Source organism: Felis catus, chromosome F1 (genome assembly GCF_018350175.1).
Source record: "Felis catus isolate Fca126 chromosome F1, F.catus_Fca126_mat1.0, whole genome shotgun sequence".
Classification (NCBI taxonomy): domain Eukaryota; kingdom Metazoa; phylum Chordata; class Mammalia; order Carnivora; family Felidae; genus Felis; species Felis catus.
The window spans coordinates 50,496,232-50,519,844 of record NC_058384.1 but is presented as its reverse complement, the minus strand read 5'-3'; the positions used below and the strand labels follow the sequence as shown (position 1 = coordinate 50,519,844).

General features: G+C 33.6%; 1 protein-coding gene across 3 annotated transcripts in view; it reads right to left on the bottom strand.

Annotated features, from left to right (window-relative positions):
• The window catches only part of BRINP3 (BMP/retinoic acid inducible neural specific 3), a 410,843-nt gene that overhangs the window by 61,959 nt on the left and 325,271 nt on the right, over window positions 1-23,613 (bottom strand). For all 3 annotated transcript variants that reach the window (XM_019822169.2, XM_019822171.3, XM_019822170.2), the window contains exon 7: window positions 11,356-11,578. In XM_019822169.2, coding sequence (XP_019677728.1) covers window positions 11,356-11,578 — 223 coding nt within the window. The remainder of the gene's footprint in view (window positions 1-11,355; window positions 11,579-23,613) is intronic.

The following is a 23,613-nucleotide window of genomic DNA, read 5'->3' as shown; positions in this document are numbered from 1 at the left end:
AAAAGTTTACTGCTCTCAGTTTTCAGTACAAATCCATATGTCAGAACAAAGTGGGAATATGAATAAAGCACTTGTGTTACACAAGGAACTATAATGGTTGCCTTGAGGCAAAACACCTGTGAAATTGTTTTGGTTGCAAGCTGAGGTAAGCACTTTTTCATGGCAAACCACTTTTACTTGAAAGAAAAATTGACAGACCAACTAGTTTATTCATGTTTAGATATTTGGCAGATCTGTTATCAAAACTGGAAGAAAGAAAACCTATCACTTCTAGACAAACCACTGACATATTTAATATCAATGGTGAAAGTGTAGTTTTCAGGTGAAAGTTAGAAATTTGGAAAACTTATAACTGCAAGTATGAGAGTGACAGCTTCCCAATACATAAAGATTTTTCTCAAGAATCTATTGATGGTATTAAGGAATGATTTTTTTTTGTTATTTTATAATGATATGTTGTCAACATTTGGAAGATCTTCAAAACTTAGTGCATCAATATTTTCCAAACGACAGGCATTTGATTTATATGCATGGTTAAATATTCTTTTCAAAGTTCAAGATAGACAACATAACTTATTTTTTTAATGTTTACTTATTTTTGAGAGAGAGACAGAGACAGAGACAGGGACAGAGTGCAAGCAGGGGAGGGGCAGACTGAGAGGGAGACACACAGGACCCGAAGCAGGCTCCAGGTTTGAGCTGTCAGCACAGAGCCCATCATGGGTCTAGAACCCATGAACCGCGAGATCATGATCTGAGCCTAAGTCAGACACTTAACCAACTGAACCACCCAGGCGCCCCAAGATAGACAAAATAATTTGATGTAAGAGGTGTCAAAATGTTAATCACATGGTTTTAGATTCCACATTACATCTGAGTGTTTAAAATCTACTACTTGCTGAATTTTGGGTGCAGTATAAAAAGTAATATCCACTGTTACCTAAAAAGCCTATTATAATACTCACTTCTCCAATAAATATGTGTGAGATTACAAAATTACAATTTGCAACCAATTGTATAGAGATATAGCCCTGAGAATTCAGCTATCTTCACTTAGGCCAAATATTAAGCAAATGTGCAGAAATCACTCAAATTTAAATTTATGTATATTAAGATGCAGTGATCTTATTGTTCGAATTATATTAATAAATACATATTTTAACATTTCTTTTTTTAATTTTTACTGTATAAACATTTGTATGTGTATACATATATGTATATATTGGATTTATATCTTTCATACACAAAAACTCTTTGAATTTCTCCATAATTTTTAAGATTAGGGGATCCTGAGGCCAAATAGTTTGACATCTGCTGGTCAAAGTCATTACAGAAGATTTCAGCTAGAGGTTTTGCCACTAAGATAACATAAAGGCTACAATGGAAACATATAAAGCAGCAGAATGCTTTATGCACATGTCACCTGAATATCATACCTGCTGCTAGGAAGTAGAAATGCTTTGTCATTTAAGTTTGCTTTTCTTCTCTTGAGCATAAAGAGGGAATGGTGATAGGATAAAACATGTAATTAAAATTGAAAATTGCCCTAAGAAAATAATAAAGACTTTTAATTCTGATTTTTCCCCTATTTTAAGCATTGTTAACTTGGTGCAGGGTGTTGCTTCAACCAGTTCATTGGTATACTGTGAATAATGTAATTAAAATAATAAACTTAGATAAAACGTGTTCTTACATCACTGCGGTTTATTTTTCCAAAGGTCAGTGCAAAGATGGCAAGGACCTGGGGCATTTCTCTTGACATACTAAGCTATGGATTGTCATCTCAGGAAGTAGTGTGCAACTTAATTTGACACATTTTAATTTTTGTAGTGATATAGTGATATGGATGGTGTTTCAATTGTCACAATTTTGTAGTCCGAAATCAACTATAAGCAGTTGACCAGCTTAAGGATTTACATTACGGATTCATTAGTTAAATATTACAGAATTCATTGATTCTTTGATACTAATTATTTAAATTACATACCACGATTACCAAAGATTAGTTTAAAATTACATAGTTGAAACCCCCAAGACAACACTTGAAAACAAATTTACAAAAACTGGTCGAATTGATTGTTGCATAAGATAGCAAAATAATCAGGAAAAATGCAAATGGTTATGAAATAGATTTTAAGATAAATACTATGCAAAACAATATAGCGAAAAGAATTAGTTGATTACATTTTAAAACAGAATTTTTTAAGTCTATTTTAAAGTAATTAAATCTTAATTTATAGATTACATAGGCTTTCAAGGATAAGCTTTTAAGCTGCTGTGTATATAGCGCCACTAAAAGGAAACTCTGAATCAGGTTATCAGCCAGGGAGTGGGAAATGAGGGTAGAGCAGCGCAAGTCTGGAATTTGAGCTCAAACAGACACAAACATGGCTGAAGGTAAGTGGAAGGAGTCTTGAGCTTTCAAATCCATATCTCCCAAACAAGAGAGATGGTTTTCTCAACTCACCGTATAGTGTGACTTTTCAAGAACGAAATAAGGGTCATTAAAATTAAAATGATCTAGGGGCGCATGGGTAGCTCAGGCTGCTGAGCTTCCGACTTTGACTCAGGTCATGATCTCGCAGCTAGTAATTTTGAGCCTCACATCTAGCTCTCTGCTGTCAGCACGGAATCCACTTCCGATCCTCTGACTCCCCTCTCTCTGCCCATACCCTGCTTGCACACAATCTCTCCCCAAAACAAATACAAATTTAAGTAAAAAATTAAAAAAAAAATAACAAGAAAAAAGTGATCTGGATGAAATACACTTCCAACCCAGCCTTTGCTTTTTTTTTGTCAGGGCATAGTACCTAAAATCCTATCATTATTCTTGCCCAAGCTGATTGTAGTCTAAAAAACGCTTAAGTATAAATGCCTTTTCTAAGCATATTTAATCTATGCTGTCAAGGAGTAAATACTGTAATGTCATATGTGAATATTTTATCTACTCAAAGTTTGTCTCTCTTCATTATTAAAGAAACAACAAAATAAATCTTTTTTGTTTGCCAAGATTGTATATTTTAATTCAAGATAAAGACTGTAATCCCTGATTGCTTTAATTGAATGCATGAAGACTACTTATAAAAATGTCCTGTAATGACTTAAAATTATTTTCATTTCTATAATTCTGCTGTTCATAAATTAGGAAGTTGCAATTTATCTTCACAGATTTCCATTTGGTTCATGTGCCAAGTAAAATGTGATTTTTTCCCCAATGTTTAATAGCTATATTTACTTTATATTGTTGCTTTTAATGTTATGTATTTATTAGTTTCTTTATTAGTTTATGTAATGCACCATTAAGACTTGGCAACAACTTATGCTTTTTCACTGCCCCATCCCTGGGGCCAATATTCTCCCAAATTGCCTTTCTCAACATTGTGCAATAATGGTACATTGGAAGATTATCAACATACTCTAGTAATACATGGGCTTTGACAAAATTAACTATCAAAACAAACAAAAAACAAACATATTAATAGAACTAGACTTTGAAGGTACTTCTCTATCTCAAATAAGCTTTACAGGAAAGTAGAAGATATTTATTACCACAGGCAAATCACATCTTTATACTTCATTTTCATTGCTTTTAGGACATAATCAAAATGGATGGAGGTTTTTATTAGATTTTATATTGACTAAAAAGTTCCCTCTTATAATAAGTGAAGGAAACCAACTTGAATTAGTTGATGTTATAAGAGAAAATTATTGAAAGAATAATCTGATATCTCATATACTTGAAAACATGAAAAAATAAAGAGAAAAAAACCTGTTATATATAATCCTCTAATGCATGAAAAAAAGAAGTTGATCCAATGTGGAGAGACACTATTTTGCAGAAGATAAGTAAGAGTTGTAAATTGATTTTCTACGAGCACCAAATAAGTCTGCATTAAAAAAAAAAAAGATTTCGGTAAAAAGGGGTTATACTGAAGAAATGAGGGTCAATAAAGAGGAAGGGTTAAAAGAAGAAAATGGATATTCTGCAAAAGAGAAAGGGAAGTAATAAAATAGGCTGAAAGGGCTTAAAAGAAACTAAAGGGAAAAACAAATAGGATTTAAAGGATTTTTACACATTATTCCTGTATGTCAGATATAAATGCCATTCTAATTTTCATCTGTAAAATTATAATTTCTATTTTTCTTGCATGTACTATAGAATTGTAAATACTTGGTGACACATATGGGGCAGAAAGAGTCATGTTTCAGTTAGAAAAAAAAAGTTGAATAACAAAACCTTGGAAAGAGAAATGCACTGGATCTAGGGGTCAAGTGAAAATTGGATTTGAGTGGTACTTGAATGCTCTGCCCCAGATTGGGCACATGCCAGCAACACTGTCATCCACCATGGACAGAATCCCTGCACAAGAGATGGTTAGCTACCCTTCTCACCCTCACATCTCAAAGTCTTACTGATAGGTAGAGACCAGCCCTGTCAACTATCATCTGATTATCTGTGTCCCCTCAAAATTCTTATGTAGGAATCTTAACCCCCACAGAAGATGATATTAGGAGGTGGGGCCTTTGGGAGGTGCTTAGGTCATGAGGATGGAGCCTTTGTGAATGGGATTAGTATTCTTATAAACAAAACCCCAAAGAGATCCCTTGCACCTTCTACCATGTGAGCACATAGAGGAGAGTCAGCATTTTACAGCCCTGAAGAGGGATAGGTTGGCACCTTCATTGGGACTTCTAACCTCAGAAATGTGAACTGTTTATAAGTCACTCTAGTTTGGGAATTTTGTTATAGCAGTCCTAACTAACTAATACATTGTCTCAGGTCCATTTGATAGAATGGAGGAAGGCATTCACCTGTTTATTGGCAAAACAAAACTAACAGAACATGGTATGCTTATTGTAACAGGAGATCCAATGTATATAGAGTAGGAAATATTTCACATAAAATGACAACTCACTGCCCTATGATTCTAGAGGTTGAACTAAAGTATTAGAAAACATATCACAGAGTATATATCAAATATTTGAGTACTTGCTGTCTGTGAATTGGAGAGCTGTCTCTAGGAACTCCAGCTGATAGCCAAACAATCAGATTTCCTGTAAACTCTTCCTGAATCTCATATTACCAGAGAGTTCCAGTGGGCAGGGCAATTCTTCCCAAACAAATTAACAGCTATTTCATTTCAACATTTCAGACTTATTTTATCCTCTCTTATCCAAAGATACTGTTAAATCTTTCAAATTCATTTTCCCCAAATGTTCATTTTTGTTGTTGTTATCGTTCTCTTTAGTTCATGATCAAAGTATCATTCTGAATTGTACTAGAATTGGAGATCCGGAGTAGAGGAAGGAGAAAATAGGAAAGTTGGCCAACTTTATGAAATAATCTAATTCTGTATTTAGATACCAATTTGAAATAGCATTTGAATTGAAATCATTTTGATCTATAGGGTTTTAGACTACTCTTATAGGTGTTATATTAGTCAAATTATATATACATATGTATATACATAATGTATATAGTTAATAATCTTATATATTATGTGTATATATATTATGTCTCTAGTATATATTTTCATAGATGTATGTATATATAAGCTACTGAGTGACATAAACAAATACATGCTCTTATATTCATATATCCATATATATTCTATTTATACATTATAATATGTAATGTAGATGTATATGTAGAGAAATTATTAGTAACATATTCAATATTACTCCATGAATACTCAGGATTCAAGATTTAATCTAGTTGTATAAGTTCTCCATATGATGAAGATTGTTATAATACCCTGTATTTAGCAAAACATGTATTTATAATATAAAATATTTCAATGATATATGAATTAAAATACTTTTAAAACACTCAACAACACTTTTAAAGACAGAGTATATGTTATATTAGAGCAGAGGTTGGCAAATTTTTATTCTGTGAGGAACCAGGTAACAAATATTGTAGCATTTCAGGACTATATAACTATGTGGGAACTCTCTAGCTCTGCCATCATAGTACGAAAGTAACCATAGACAATATGTAACCACATGAGTGTGCTTCTTTATATATGGACATTAAAATGTTAATTCCATACAATTTTCATCCATCAAAAAATGCTATTGTACTTTTTTTTAAGTTTATTTACTTATTTTGAGAGAGAGAGAGACCACAGACAGTATAGAAAGGGTAGAGAGACAGGGAGAGAGAGAATCCCAACCAAGCCCTGTGCCATCAGTGCAAAGCCAGATATGGGGCTCCAACTCACTAACCAACCACAAGACCCTGACCTGAGCTGAAATCAAGAGTTGAACGCTTAACCGACTGAGCCACCCAGATGCCCCTGCTATTATACTTTTATTTTTTTTCAATAATTTGAAATGTATGACACAGTCTTTCCTTAGGAGCTGATACAAAAGAGGTGGAGGGCCAGTTATGGCCATGAGCTAATTTGCTAAACCCTGTTGTTGAGCATATACAGGAAGCGCATGACATAATTCTTAGATAAGAGTGACGTAGAATTGAACTTATTCTTCTCTGTGACATTAGAGAAGGGATTTTATCATATCCCACCTTCCATTACTAATGAAGAAGAGATAATTTCATAAAAATGTCTTAATCTTGTTTAGTGGTTTGCTGCTGCCTGCATGTACTAGCTCAGAAGAGCCAATTGTGCATATAACAAAAATAGGCAAATGCTATTAGTTTTTTTTATCCCCCCCCCCCACCTTGAGAGCTGGTGGTTAAACTTTTACCAACACACCTTAAATGTATTTCTATGTGCCCAAGACTGCTCTGTAAATAAGCTTTGACAGCACAAAATAGTGTAGTTGAGTTATTTTGTAAGAATTATTATATGTGAATACTTTTTAATAATTGCTAGAATTGTTGCCCTTCTATGAAGTGCATATATCATTGTAATCTCAACAATTTTAGAACAGCAGCAAAAGGGGACTACCTCAAGAAAGCCAGATTACCACTTCTCAATTTATTCAAGTAAGAAAGAGGATTTTAATGTCACGTGACTTCATGAGATCAACAGTGGTGTCAGTGTAAACTTGATGAGATTAATCTGAGTATCTTTTATCTCAAGGAAGAATTATACTACGTATTACAAAGAAAAATTTCAACCTACATGTCATTACATAGAAAGGGTCAATAAGTCATCTTACTAGTTGAGCTTCATTTTGTAGGTCTGATTTTATTTGTTCTTGTTTATTTTTCCACATTTTAGTGTAACAGACCAATTTTAAGGGTGGGATGAAGTCAAGAAAAAAGCTGAGAAAAATTCCATAAAGGCAGGACAGAAAAGAAAAAAAATCTCAGATGAAAGTGAGTTGCAAGTATTGCTTACCTACTTCTTTCAAAATGTTTCAAAACATACCCCACAAATATTTAAGCTCTTTTTTTTTTCCACTGTATCCTAACAGACGATAGTACATTGTTGGTTGTTGTCTCCTAATGTCATTTTATATTACTGTATTAAAATTGAAAAAAAAAGCAAAACAAATAAATCCCACGTTCTTAGTAAAAGAAAAATAATAATGGTAAAAAATCCAAACTCAGTAAAATCTTTTATCTAGCAAGAAGTCTACATTTCATGTGTGTGTGTGTGTGTGTGTGATGAGTAATAGTCAATATAGGAATTATGCTAAATTTAAAATATAAAGTCAAGAAAGCTTCTGGTGATATTTGATTTATTTAGCTTAAAAGTTTTAGAAAATAAGAATTTATTTCCTTGGTTTATTTAATTTAGTTCCATTTATTTTCCATTAAGTGTAGTTCCAAACACCTTTATTTTATTTTGCTTATTTATTCTGTACACATCCAATTTGAATTGTTTCATATTTTCATGTTTTTCTTATAAATCTTGCACTTCTATGACATATATGTATGTTTAAATTTTATTTATTTTTGCTAGAAATTAATGAGGCTCTCAAGGTATATTTTACCCCACCATCTGCTCATTTCCACGTTCCATTTCTCCACTTACCCTGTAAATATATCTTCAGGTTCTGTCTACCCATTTTCCACGGTATTATATTCCATTTCCACAATTTGACATGCACTGATAATTGCCATCCCAGTTATTCAGATCTCCTCCGAGCTTAGATGTATATATCCTGTTCTAGTTGTACTTGCTTAACAGAACATCTTAATAGCCAAACTCATCAATTTGCTTCCTAACCTGCCTCATCTTCTTGCATTTCTGATTTTGTTGGAGTTTAGAACCATCTATTTGAGTAGTTTGCAAATTGCACTTAACCCACCCACATAAAGCATAAAGTTCATTGTAATTAAATAACAGTTGTTTTCCCTAGCCATAGTTCTCTATTAGGAAATATTCCCTGGACATATGCAGACAGATATATAAAAAAATATTCTATGCATAGAGAGAATAAGAAGCTTACAGGATGCATAAAATAACAAAACTCATAGCAGTGCTTAGAGAGAAATTTATAACTGTGAAGGCCTATTCTAAAAAGATGAAAGTATTCAATTCACTAAACTAACTCTTCTCTCTACAAACCTAGAAAAAGAAAATCATGATAAACACAAAGCAAACAGAGGAAGGAAATAATAATGATTACAGTGGACAAGTCAAATAAGGAAAGGAAAATATAAAGAAGATTAAGAAAATTAAAATTTCTTTCAAAAGATCAACAAAATTGACAAACTTTTAGCTGGACTGATGAAAGAGAGAGAAAATGTCAATGAAAACAATAAAAAAATACATCTCAGAGAATGGAATGGCATATTTGTATATCATATAGCTGAAAAGAGACTGACATTCAAATATGTAACTTATGCTTAAACTCAATAATAAAAATTAAAGAATTTATTTATTTATTTATTTATTTAAAAAAATTTTTAATGTTTATTTATTTTTGAGACAGAGAGAGACAGAGCATGAGCAGGAGAGGGTCAGAGAGAGAGGGAGACACAGAATTTGAAACGGGCTCCAGGCTCTGAGCTGTCAGCACAGAACCCGACGCGGGGCTCGAACTCACGGACAGTGAGATCATGACCTGAGCTGAAGTTGGCCGCTTAACCGACTGAGCCACCCAGGCGCCCCTAAAAATTAAAGAATTTAAAAATAGGGAAGAATTTAAATAGAAAATTCATCAAAGAAGATACACAGTGGACAAAAAACACGTGAAAAGATAACCAGTATCATTAGTCATTGGGGAAATGTAAATTAAAAAAAACAAAAATTTGGTGCACCTGGGTGGCTCAGTTGGTTGAGTGTCCAACTTTGGCTCAGGTCATGATCTCACAGTTCATAGATTTGAGGCCTGTGTCAAGGTCTGTGCTGAGAGTTCAAAACCTGGAGCCTGCTTCAGATCCTTTGTCTCCCTTGCTCCCTGCCCCTCCCCCACTCACACTCATGCTCTCTTTCTCAAAAATAAATAAGCATTTAAAAAACCCACAAAATGTACTACTTCACATCCACTAGGTTGACTATAGTCAAAAGGACAGACAATAACAAGTGGTGGTAAAGTTGTGGAATGATTAGAACGGTCACTCATGGCTGGTGGAAATATAAAATGGTGCAGCCAGTTTAGAAAACACTTTGGCATCCCCTCAAAATGATAAATATAAAGATATCTTATGACTTGTCAACTTCACTCTTAGGTATACTGAAGAAAATTAAAAATATGTACACATTTCAAAAAATGTACACGAACACTCATAGCAGCATTATTCATAGTAGCCAAAAAGTGGAAACAACCCAAATGTCTACCAAGTAATTAATGGAAAACCAAAATGTGATATACCCATACTACTGACATGTGGTACAATATGGATGAACCTGAAAGCACTCTAAGTAAAAGAAGCCAATCACAAAAGACCACATATTGTATGATTCCATGTATATGAAATGTCAAAAATAGGCAAATTATTGGCACAAACAGCAGGTTACAAATTTCTAGTGGCAAATATCCTAGGGCTTGGTATGGAAATATGGGGAGGGACTGCTAATTGGTACTGGGTTGCTTTTTGGGACAATGAAAATATTCTCAAGTGGTAATATTTGCAGATGTTTTGAATAGCCTAAAAGCCACTGAGTTCAAAAAATGTCAATGATTTATTTTGAAATTGAACTTTAAAAATTTTTTAAAGTTTACTTATTTATCCTGAGAGAGATAGAGACAGCTGGAATAGGGTGGGGGGGGGGCAGAGAGAGAGAGGAAGACAGAGAATCCCAAGAGGCTCTGCACTGCTGAGACAGAGCCTGACACAGGGCTCAGACTCATGAAACCATGAGATCATGCCCTGAGCCAGAAACAAGAGTCAGATGCTTAACTGACTGAGCCACCCAGGCACCTCTGAAATTGAACTTTTAAAAATGTATTGCCTCCCCCCCCTTTTTTTTCAGTGAAGAAATTTATATCTATTTCTCCTCATGAAGATTTAAGCTTCAAGTCAAAATTCAAGCATTATATATAAGAGACATATAAGAGATTACATAACAGAGATACTTATACAGATGTATTTTTGTTCGCTGTTATTTTCCTATATTTTTCTTTAGCTTTCTATTTTGCTGTATTTGCTAAAATTTCATTTTAGAGAGAGTGTGCGTGAGCAGGAGAAAGATGCAGAGGAAGAGAGTTTCTCAGGTAGGCTTCATGCTTAGCACAGAGCCCAATGCAGGGCTCTGTCCCAGTACCCTGGGATCATGACCTCAGCCAAAATCAAGAGTCAGAGGCTCAAATGACTGAGCCACCCAGGCAACCCAATTTTGCTGTATTTTTAAAATCTAATTTCACATAAATAAATATAGCTTCTCACTGCACTGATCGATCGACCACCCTGAAATAGCAAATCCAAAAACTATGCTTCCCTAAATTAGCTCAGACACAAATATTTTAAGAGTCTGTCATTTTTCATATATATTATTACAACTTTTACAGCAATTTTCAGAGGTTGATGTAGACCGAAGTTTATTCATGCTTATTCATTTATTATGAGCAATGTTCAAAGAAAATAAACTTTAAATTCTTTTATTTGAAAATTACATATAGAGAAATTTTACTTTGTGGTACTGCTTACATCCTATGCTTATAATATACCTGTAGGGTTTTGTGTTTTTCTGTTCACTGTAATATGGATATTAGTTGACTACCATACAAAACAGTCAGAAGATTTCTTGGTTATGATAATAAAAGAAAAGGAAATACAAGGAAATATCAGTATATGGGTTCCCCATTGGAATACTACTTTGGAAAACACTATTATTTTAGGACTTATTGAGAAAATATTGTTTTCAAATTATCTCTAATAATACAAATTATAACACAATTCTATGTATATCACCACATTCACATTTAGAAAATAAATACAGTTTACTGGCCAAACAATGTCCTTAGTTGTCTATATTGCCACATATGTCTTACCTTTGTCTTGGCAAGCTGATGAGGGGTTGTTTATGGCACCTCTTGCTAAGGCTAAAGAGCTTGTGTACAATTTTCTGCGCCTTTAGGAACAGTTGCTTCATGCTGTTCTCCAGTTGTTCATAGCGGCGCTGAAAATTAGAATCCATTGTCCACAAATGCATTATGGTAGATGTGTTGAGGAAATAATTCATGGGTAGCCTTTTCATAAAGAACTTGAATTCATCTGGAAAAATATTGAAATTCAATACTTTAATAAAATAGTTATTTTCCCTTTTCTCCAAACACATTTAATATGTTAATATTAAAAACAAATACAATCTATGATTCTGTGTGTAGCAAATTAATAGCAAGTTGGGATTTTTTTTTTTTTTGGTGCTTTCGAATTGTTTTATTTTTTTGTTCCCCTTAAAATAGAACTTTCATGGAAGAAGATAATTAAAATAACTTGTGCTAAAGCAAATAGTTTGGCCTGAAAGTTAAAGCTGAACTTAATTTTTCCATGTTCTCCTTAGATGGTATTTGAATGAACTTTCTCCCACAAATGGTAGTCATTAATTTAACTTTCATTTTTGGCATTAATATTAATAATTCTTTACAAGTGCTCCATTTTAAAGAAATATTTTCATTAACTCAGTAGAGAAAATATATATAATCATTATTAAATGATTATATTAATGTTCAAAGAAAGAGAAAGCTTTTAAAATAGAAAATTTTTAAATTCAACTATGCAATCTGGTTATTCCCTTTAACTATATTCTATTTTTTTTTTAATTTTTTTTTCAACGTTTATTTATTTTTGGGACAGAGAGAGACAGAGCATGAACAGGGGAGGGGCAGAGAGAGAGGGAGACACAGAATCGGAAACAGGCTCCAGGCTCTGAGCCATCAGCCCAGAGCCCGACGCGGGGCTCGAACTCACGGACCTCGAGATCGCGACCTGGCTGAAGTCTGACGCTTAACCGACTGCGCCACCCAGGCGCCCCCCCTTTAACTATATTCTAATGTGTCAAGGCGAAAGAGTTTGAAACAAAGTGTATACAGAAGAGAAAAACATTAAAAAAATTGAAGTTCTAATTTTGACTTTTGTCCTGGTGCCATTAATTATCTATCTGAAATTGGTTTTTTTCAAATGTCTGATTAACCAACAGTAGAAACCAAAGTTGATGCCACACTAAAATAAGCAAGCATCTAAAAGTTTATTAATTATCTAAACATAAAAGATAGTTGGGACTGTAGCCAAAAGATAGAAACAACTCAACTATCCATCCATAGATAACTATATATACTAATTGTGGTAGCATATATATATATATATATTATATATATATATATATATAATATATATATATAATATATATTAACAGTATTGACCCATAAAAATAAGTGAAGTTCTGATACATGTTAAAACATGAATAAACCTTGAAAATACATAAGTGGAATAAGCCAGGCCAAAAAAAAAGGCAAAATATTGTATGATTCCACTTATATGAAATATCTAGATTAGTCAAGTTCATTGGGATAGAAAATAGATTAGAATTTACCAGGGGTGAGGGAAGAGCAAATGGAACACAATGATTGTATATTAGATACAGAAATTCTGTTTGCAGTGATGTAAACTTTTTGAAAACAAGACAGTGGTGATGGTTGCACAATATTGTCAATGTAATTAATGTCACTGAAGTGTATAGATAAAATGGCAAATTTTATGTTTATATATATTTTACCTCAATAAAAATATATTTTCACAAAAGAAAAGAGTATAGCCTTTCTCCCATGTCTCTTTTACTTCCAAAGTAAATATGAACAAGGACTCAAAAAACAAAAACACCCTTTTTATGGCTTTTACTATTTCTTAAAAGCATTGGTTTTGTTAAGAATTCCATGTTGCTTTCATTTCACTATAGTGTATGGCTGATTTTTGTCCACACAAACACACCACAAAATTTGTAAAGTGTTTTCAGTGGCTTAAGAAGTATTATTTGGCAGGTGAGACAAGTGACATTATAGTCACTCTTCTACCCACCAAAAAGTTACATGGTACCCATTAAACCCTTCCTCTGTACCTTCATTCCCTCCTTTGAAAATCAGAACATTATGGATGATCATAATCTCATTTAACTTAAAATTCTATGATGTTATACACAATTCTTTAAAGTTCCATTTAGTTTTAAATGCCCGATTCAAAAAACAGTTGTTTTCAAATGGTCAGTTGCAGTCATTTTTATTTAACTGAATTCGGACAAAGTGTGTCAATAGCAGTTTCGTGATGCAATCAGTGTTTCTAACACACTGTTTTAAAACCTCCAAGTTATCATTTTTAAACTATGCCACTCAAACAAAAGAGAATTACACCAACACATATACATATTTAGGGCAATTACTTTATATTCATTTTATGTATTAGGGCTATTTCAATATTCCGATCCAAACTATTTCATCAATGCTGCCAAGTACTTTTTGTCAATTAACAGAAAATTACATTCATGAATATTGGAATTGTTATTTCTTCTAGAGCAAAGGAATACAGAGTCCTGGCATCTTTTGGTTATTGAAGGTATAGACTTTTACTAGAAGAAGGAAAATGATTTTTATAGCAAAAAATTATGATGAAAAATTTTTTAAGTTTATTTATTTATTTTGAGGGGGCAGGCAGAGAGAGACAGGGAGAGAGAGAGAGAACCCCAAGTAGGCTCTGCACTGTCAACACGGAGTCCCACATGGGGCTCAAGCCCATGAACCATGAGATAAAGATCTGAGCCGAAATCAAGAGTCAGATGCTTAAAAGACTGAGCCATCCAGGCACCCCTATGAAGAAGAATTTTGAGGGTATACCCATTTGATATACTTAAAATAATTTTTTTAAAGTAATCAGCATATAAATAAGAGATGCATTTTAAAATTCCAATTTCACAGTACCCTACATTTTGTTTGGTCCCATGTGTCTCTTTGAGAAATTCCTTCTTTTGAATAAAGAAGTTGATGCATGGAAATTGGAAAGCATTTCTTGGAATATTCACAAAGCAGATGCCACTACTTTGAAAACTAATCATTCATTTCATTGTCATCTTTTACTTGAAAACATTTGATAAGACTTTATTGTTTCATGGCTATGCATATTTTAATTATTTTCATTGTTTGTTGTAATACACTTCTGAAAGTTTCTAAATTAGTAAATTTTATTCCAGTTAAATAGTATTTTAAAATAGAATGCATTTTGGATTATCAAAATGTATGTAACAGTGTCTGTCAGCTGAAAACTGTCACTATGTAATTTCTAAGAAACACAGTTTTAACATGGCACTTGAATAATGACTTCATTATGAAGTCATTAAGAGTCACTATTGACAGTCACTCAAAATACTTATTGGACACCTGTTGTGCACAGAACATACAGATGTTTCAGTTTATGAAAGTGAGTGTGGATAAACTTTCATCTTAATTTTTAAATGGCAAATGACACAAGGTTATTTTTGATACTAAAATAATGTCTTCAGTTTCTGAAATTCATTCTACTAGAAGTCAAGAGAATCTCCAGAAATATGCTTCTGGATATATTTTCTTTTGTGCTTGGCAATTAGTAAAATTCATTTTTATACAATGTGAACATGAAATTTCAGTGATACATTAGAATTATTACATGCCTAGTGATTTACATAACTACAAAGAGACAATACAATGATTAAAGGATGTCACACAACATTTTAGCCCACAGTATATGCCAGAAGTCATGTCGAAGATACAGTACTTTTCAAATGGCAAGTAAACGATGACTAACCATACATTTTGTGGTGCATAAACTTAGAAAACAAATTAAGGTTATATAAAAATGACCCAGAAAAACTAAATTTAGTATCCGGATTATTAGGGAGATATAAATCTGGAAATACCTGTTAAGTATGTACCAACTAAGTAATTTTGTTCAACATGGTTTTGAGGACTATAGAGAAACAAAATAATACAACAATAATTATAATAGTAATAAACAACCTCTTGCTGGCAGGAAATTGCAGTCAATCACTGTTCTTAAGAAAACTAGGTCACATGAAGCAAAGAATAATACGAATAATGTATGGCGTTAATGAATCTGTGGAGGCAAAGGGAATTAGGCTAAGTGACACTTTCCAAATAAGTTATAGAAGATTAGCTGGGCACCATGTTAACTCTCTATACTGCTAGTACTTCTCCATTAAATAATATTTTTTAAAGTATAAATGTATTTTTTTAAAAACAGTTGAACAAGATTCATTCTCCGCCCCCCTCCTCTGATAGTAACTCTAGTTAACACTTGATATTTAATCAGCTAGTTTTGAAACTAATTCGATCTCTCCCCATCCCTATCTCTCTGTCTCTCTCATTAGTTCTTACTTTGACAGGAACTCCTTTAAGTGCTTTAAATATTAATACAATTCCTCTAATAATCCTTCATGTGAATTTTATTGGCACAGTTATGGGTGTAGAATACAGATGATTTTCATCTCATAACCCTGTTAGCAAAAGTTTTTATTAACACTACTGCATTTACATATTGATCTTATGGATTTTTATATTTATACTCTATTCTCATGCTTCACAGTCATAAATATGGATATCCTGATTTGCCTTTCTGCCTATACTGATGAGCATGAAAAGCATTGACCAATATAATTATATACTTTCAAATATTCAAAATCTATGTTCAGAACTTATTGAGGATATATTTTCAAATGTGTTCTAAAGCATTCTAAATTTTCTAGAGCTTTGAGAAAATACAATTCATTTCCTCAAAAATGTAGAAAAGTAATCAGGTATTTTTCATGATTATTTAGAAGTTACTTCTTCAGTTATAAATCCATCAAAATAATCCAAAACAGAAACTCTTTCCTTTAGAAAGTAGGACTACGGTTAGGAAGGACTGAGGGAGGAAACTGTGCTTTTATGTTTTTTATGAATTCATATCAATGTGTTACTTGAGTAAAATTTAAATAACTATTGTGAATCCATATAAAAAGATAGCCAAAAAATACTATTGACTTGTCAATACACTATGTGCATGTCTTATGTGTTACACATTTAAATAAAATGATCTTATTTAGTTACTTGTTAATATAAAAGTAGAAGCCTGCTGGTTCACATTTTATGCATTGCTTTCTGAATACTTAACCTATTGAGACAATCAAAAATCTTTTCAGTAGAAATGACAATGCTGTATGGATGACGTTCTTAATTATTATGAAAGTATAGCAATGGTCTTACTACAGTAATAAAATATTGTACAATATCTAACAAAATGTGCAAAGAACAGGGACACAGGGCATTTTAAAATGAAGGAAGCTAATAGGCAAAAAAAATTGTGTGTCAGTTGTATGTGACGAATCTATGAAACATTGTTTTTAAAAAGAAAGAACCATCATTTCTGATTTTGTGACACTACCAATTTAATGCCTTCAAACTCATCTCCTGCTTATGTTTGCGAATGCAGGACTTTCTGAAGTAATACATATTAATAACAACTGACTGTAGTAACACAAATTTTCTGTAAGCAATAAGCCAATAAAACAAATAAAGTTCCTTGTACTGAATACTGTACTGTACCCTGAACACATGGCAAAATATATTGATTCTATGGCTGTATTTTTATTTATTAATTTGTTTGTTGGTTTAGTCTAAAATAGGTTGATACTTATACTAAGTACTAACTCCAAAGCTGACAGATGAACATGAAATTGTGTTCATCAATGCTCGTCAAAGTTATTGCTCAATCGGAACACCCTGGTATAAAGTTACTTTTTGTTCCTCAAGAGCCAGTTTTCTAGAAAATAGCATGGATTCTTTTATCTTCTGATATTCACTAGCAAAGATTTTCCCAAATTAATTGCAAACCTTGACATGACAGAAATCATTGCCTTACTTGGTAACATACACAATCCAGAAGCAATTGGGGATGTGAGTAGGAAGATAGACTGATATAAAAAAAAAATTGAGAGAAAGAAAATTCATTCAATCAGTGTCCCGAATGGCAGAAAGTTACCAAGGATTGAAATGAAAATCTTACCCCTGAGGGAGTACAATGAATACATAAATACATAAATTGTGACCCACTCCATAATTCTGACTATAATTATTCAATTTTTACTTTTATAAAGATTTTTTATCCAAACATTTCATAGGGACTATTTGAATGATTTTTATTAGCTTAGAATTTTCCTAACTTTTACAGTAAATCATTGACATGACTTTGAGTGGCCACATATCATTGGAAGTCTATTCACATCATTCTATGTCATGGGTATAGAGTTTCTACTGAAATTGACAAAATACTATAATGTTGCATAAACTAAATGACAAGCTTGTTCAATAGCTTGTGAACTGGCCAATTTTATGAGGCTACAAAGTGATGGGTACACAACGGCATAAATCTAAAACTGATCCTAATCCCTAGTAGTTGTGTAGAAATAAATTGTGCTTTTCCTGTTTTCCTTTTCTCTGAAAGACACAACATATTTTCATATTAAAATACTTCAGTATGGCGAGCCAATTAGTTTGCCCTTCTTTAGAGGATCCTCTTTATGAACTCCTTTTCAAACTTTTGAGAAATTACCCAAACAGAGCATAAACTACAGAACCTGAAAGATTCAGGTCTTCACTTTCCCAGTCCCCTTACAGATAGAGTGGGCGCATCATGAAAGCTATAGGAATCCAGTGTGCCCACCCAGATTTTGAATCTTAAGCCATTGATGCAATAGCAAAGAGGATGCCCAGAGCAACTCTCTCAGGCAGTAGTGGTGACAGCGGTGATGGTAGTGTCCGGAGCAATCTAGCATTTATTGCAGTTAGCGGTGATGACCTCACTAAGTAAGTCTTATGCAAGATTTTTTACTTTATCCTATGTATCCCAAAAGTATGCTTCTCCAGATTTCTTGATGATTCCATATGCTATACAATATCCTCTAATGAATTCCTTATCAGATTAGCTCAACTGGAGCCTGTTTTCCTTACTCGCAGCAAAGAATCCGGGCTAATAAAGTACTGGTATCAGAAGTGTTTTGGCAATAGCTCTCCTGGGGAATTGGGACAATATATACTTGGTGTCCTAGAACTGGTTGAGACATGAAGCTTTTTAAATCTATATGGTTTTATGAGTGGAAATTTGACAACAGAAATTACCACCTGTGCTCATCTAGAATGCTGTGGAGACAGCATTTGGGACTATGTACCCACAGAACTGAACGAAGAACATGAAAAATTCAAAGACTGAGGGTGAATTGGTTACTGCAAATAGAGATGGCTTGCTTAAAGAGCTCAAATCCCTGCACTTTCTTCTCAAAGAACGGAATGAATGTTGGAGACTTTCAAAGAGTGTGCTAAAGGAATCTTTTATCTCTTGCAGCTGTAGGGCTTCAAAACAAACTTTGATCCCAAGACTGAATTTAAATTCCTGCTAGATCTGTTAAATTAAAGTTAGAAAGAACGCTGATTGGGAAGGCATTGGAACAGGGTAACTGCAAGGTAGGTATATGGAAGGACTGAAATTAACTCAGAATAATTCAACATTAATCATTAATACTTGCTTCCTTGACTCCAAGAAATAGCACCTTCTTCTTTGTCTGATTAACTAATGCTGTCTTGCTTTCAGCCGTTGTAATAATCTTAATCAAAGGAATGACCTTCACTGGGAAGCCAGAGTTCATCATGCCCCACTTCCATCAGCCATTATGCCCCAGGGGAGTGTATTGAAACTAAGACTAATTTTCCAATAAGCTATCACGAATTAGCAAATTTTTATTGGAGAAAAAAATTACATGCATTGGTGAAAGACAAAGCTAACATCTCTGTTGAATAACGTGGCTGTTTTCGGTAGGGTAGGGATACCAGTTAGTGTGAAAAGCTGTGTGAAATCAGGAAAATTCTGATTTCAATGAGGATACAATTAATACTCTGATTGAAGCATAGGTATCATAGTATACATTAGGTCTAGTGTGCTACTTAGAAAGGTCTAAACAGTAGGAATTTTATAGTTTATTAATCACCTCATGGTTCCTAGGGATTTAAATACAGGACTGGTGCCCTGAAGTCCTATTTGATTTGTATAATTGAAAAAAAATTAAATCTGGAGACTAAGACCTGACTTGAGTCATCATGAGAGAGAAGAATGAGGCCCTATTGAATTCCCAGTCCTGAATCATCTCAAAGACTCGGAACTCCTGTAACAAGTTTAAGTAGGACAAATCTTTTCTGTACATTGTGAATTAATTCTTAGGGCTCCTGAATGCCAGAATATTCCAGGAATCAGTGGGCAGCCTTATAGAATTAAGATAGTAAATTGGGTTTTCCGTGAATCCCCCTCAAATTAGGTCCAGTGGGAACTTAACTCATGCCATCTTTATTTTCCCAGTCCCTGAGTAAAGAATTAGAATAGAGGAACATTGGCTCCCTAACATGTTATGAAATAAGACCTATTAAGGTAAGAAGAATACAATGAAGCTTTCCTTTCCTACCAAAAGACTAAATCCAAGTGATATTGCTTATTTTGTTCTGTTTGAGACAATTGCAGGAATTATAGATCTATTCAGTACTGAAAATTGTGAGGATAGTATTCATATTCCATCTCCAATTAACTCATCATGTTGGCTACAACTTAACCATAGAGCAACTCTAATTGAAATGCTATTCCAGATGTGGCAGCTTACTGGTGGAATGACTCCTGGCACTAGGGATAAATCCTCTCCTGTGGCACAAATTGTCTCCTCTATCATTGTACACAGAGAATATACCGGAAGCAGTTTTCTTTCAAATGTCAGGTACAAAAGGTAAACATTCTCATTTCTCCTTTCATTCTAGGATTCAATCATTTCACAGTCTCTGTGATACGATTTATTTCATGGGAACGTAGACCATCTCATCAGGCCCCAGGAATTATTTTGTTAATGACATCATACTGAAAAAACTTGGAAACCCAGGTAGCAGAGATCCTGGCTGCTGGCCCGTACCTTCGCCATGTACAAGGACCACAAATCAATCTTATGAAAACGGAAGCACTCAATGCCTGAGTGAAATTTCTAAGTCAGTGGCCCTGAGTACATTTGGATATTCTCTCCAAAAAGAGGAACAGGTAACTGCTTCTTCAACTCCCTTTACAACAAAGATATACAAATGTTGGAAGTTGTGTGAAATGAATTAACGATAAGTTCAATAAGCTGTTTTGGGGTGTCAGATGTGCCAGTTGTAGATTCTTTTGCTTCTCGACGTCCTCAAGAAATTACACTTGCTATGTGATTTAGGGACTGGGCCTGTCATAGCCTCTGAGCCGGAATCTCTAGTCCTCCTGCAGATTCCGTGAGCCGTCCAAGCCATATCTTTAAGTAAATTCTTTTTCTACTGCAGTCAGATTCTATTTTTGAAAGAACGTTGACTGGTAGATACAGCTAATAAAGGCCTAAAGGTAATTACAATCTAGAGGTTAACAAAAGTATAACAAGTATTTATTAAATGTCTACAGCATGCCTATCACTGTGCTAGCTGTGTTAAAACTACAATAAGAATCATTATTGTAGCTATAACAATAGTACTTTCTTCATAGGTTTTCTGTGTAAATGAAATTAGATAATTACCATGAAAACTTAATAAAATGCCTTTTTCGTAATTAGTGATAAATGGTGGCTATTATTTTTCTTCTTACAATTTATTCAGTGTTTCTATGCATGCTGTGGTGAGCACTTTACATGGATTATCTCATTTAATCCTTACAGCAGTCCTTGGGGATGGGTGCTATTATATTCTGCATTTCACTGTTGAGGAAATGTACCTTAGCAAGGTTCAACAAATTGTTTAAAGTGACACAGTTATTAATTAGAGCTCAGAACAAACCAACTCTGAAAAATGCATGATTTCTGTCTTAACAAACAGAGGTAATGAGCAAAAAGTTACTATTCTCTATATTTAAAAAGTACCTTTGTTTGGTAGACTTCACAAATGTTATTACATCCAACCTCATAACAGTGCAGTAGGACAGACCAGATTTATTGAGATGTGATGTGAAACTAATTTGAATTTTGGAATTATAGCACAGAGCCAACTATGAGAAAAGAAAATGAGGAAAATAATAGACTCGAGGAAATATAAAAGGAGTGATAATTTTATATTTCTCTGAGGGTTGCAGCAACCTTTTATTTTTCTTTGTCTTTTCCATTTGCAAAAGCCTAACACAGTACATTACATATAATATGAATTAAGTATATATTTTTTAAATGGCTTAACCAATTGACAAGATCCAGAGAGAAATGGTTGAAGCTAAACGTAAACATATACAGAATAATTCATTTGGAAAAGGAGAGTTTGAGTTTAGTCATATAAAATATGAAACTACAAGTTAGCCATGTGGGAAAACAGAATGGAAATAAGATAAATATTATAATTCTAAGCCTGAATATTACTATGGAAAAAGGGAATTCAGGTTGAAAGCAACATTATAAAATAGAAACATAGATCAATTTCTTAATTTATGGATGACAAACTGGCAAATGATTTTCAGGTGGTGAAATTACAGTATATGTAAGTTTCAGACCATTGATAAATATTCAAAATATCTTGCAAAAATGTAATCATGGGTTAAAAGCAAAACTCAAAGTATGCATTCACGATCGATTACGGAAAATTTACATTCAGTGTCTTTTAAGTATCAAGTACTGCTCTAGGCACTTACCTCTTAATTCTACACAATCGTTATTGCTGTGCCCATTGTATGAATGTTAAAACCATGATTTAGAGATGTTAAATAAACCCCTCCAGATGTGAAGCCTTGTAAGTAATACCTAGAGAGAGACTCTGGAACCCACAGGCAATAGAGCTTATTAGAATGGATATGGTTATGGACATGCTTAGGATATGGAGCTTATTAGAAACCACGTGCCTACTGTCAGAGAAACCTGGGTGAGGGTAACTAATGGTGGTGAGAAGTGAGAGATTTTATTTCATACCCTTTCACTAGCCAGCAATATGTAAAGAATATTCACTTTCTTTTGAAGTTGGAAAAGCACATCTGACACCACCTTCCCCTGTAGACCAGTTGTCCATTTTTTTTGCAGCGGTTTCTCTTCTTTCACAACAATGAAAGTGGAGGCCAAAAAAGTTTAGTGCTTTCCCTATGAGCACAGGTCTACAGAAAAGGTGAATTAGTACTTAAGTAACTTTCAGCCATAACTTGCATTTTATATACTGTGTTGTCATCTTAAGTATTATTAAACATACATGAAAATGTATGATACTTATTAAAATAATCCTGATTCACATATTATTGAACTATTATAAAGTGTTTTCAAACAAGATAATTTTTAGAACTATAAAAACAAAATCACCATTTCTTTCTTTTTTATTAAGACCCCTTGAAGTTTTTCTTTGCTTGTTTTTTAATGTTTATTTATTTTTGAAATAGAGACAGGGTGCAAACAGAGGGGCAGAGACAGAGGGAGACACAGAATCCGAAGCAGGCTCCAGGTCCCAAGCTGTCACCACACAGCCCAATGCAAGGTTCGAACTCACAAGCTGTGAGATCATGTCCTGAGCCGAAGTCAGAACCTTAACCGACTGAGCCACCCAAGTGCCCCACAGAGTCACCATTTCTTAACAATGTTCATGTGGGTGACTTATAAATAAGCTACCAATAAACATATAAGATATTACGCTATTCTGATATAGTTTACGCCAAGTATATTTCCAAGTATAGGTAGGACTCTCGATGCACTATAGAGAAATTATCTGAGTCCCTGGTCATTTGATAGAATCTTAATACATTGTTTTAAAACTTTGGAAAACCAAACTTTAACAAAGAGTAAATATACCTTTCAAATACTGAAACCTCTGAGAACAACAACAAAAAAATGAGACCAAGATTCTGCGCAAAAACAACAGGTAAACTATCAAGACAAGGAGACTACTCAAGCAGCCACATAAAATGTCTCTACACACAACTAGGAAGGATGGAGAAGCCAGGCCACTATGTGACTGTATGATATTCATTTGAAATCTGCTGTTATTTTTCTTCCTTTCTTATAAAAATCTTACACGTATACCAGTATCTGCTGGTATAAAAAATATGATGAAATGTTCAGTAAGACCTAGTCAGTGCCTGTGGCAACAAATAAATGTGTAAATGTACATTTATATGTATCTGTATGTATAAAATTAACATATATATAATTATGTATGTAGGGATTACTGTGTATAATATAGTAATTAAGGATGTATAGTTATCTTTAACTCCTTCCTCAAATATTTATATATTAG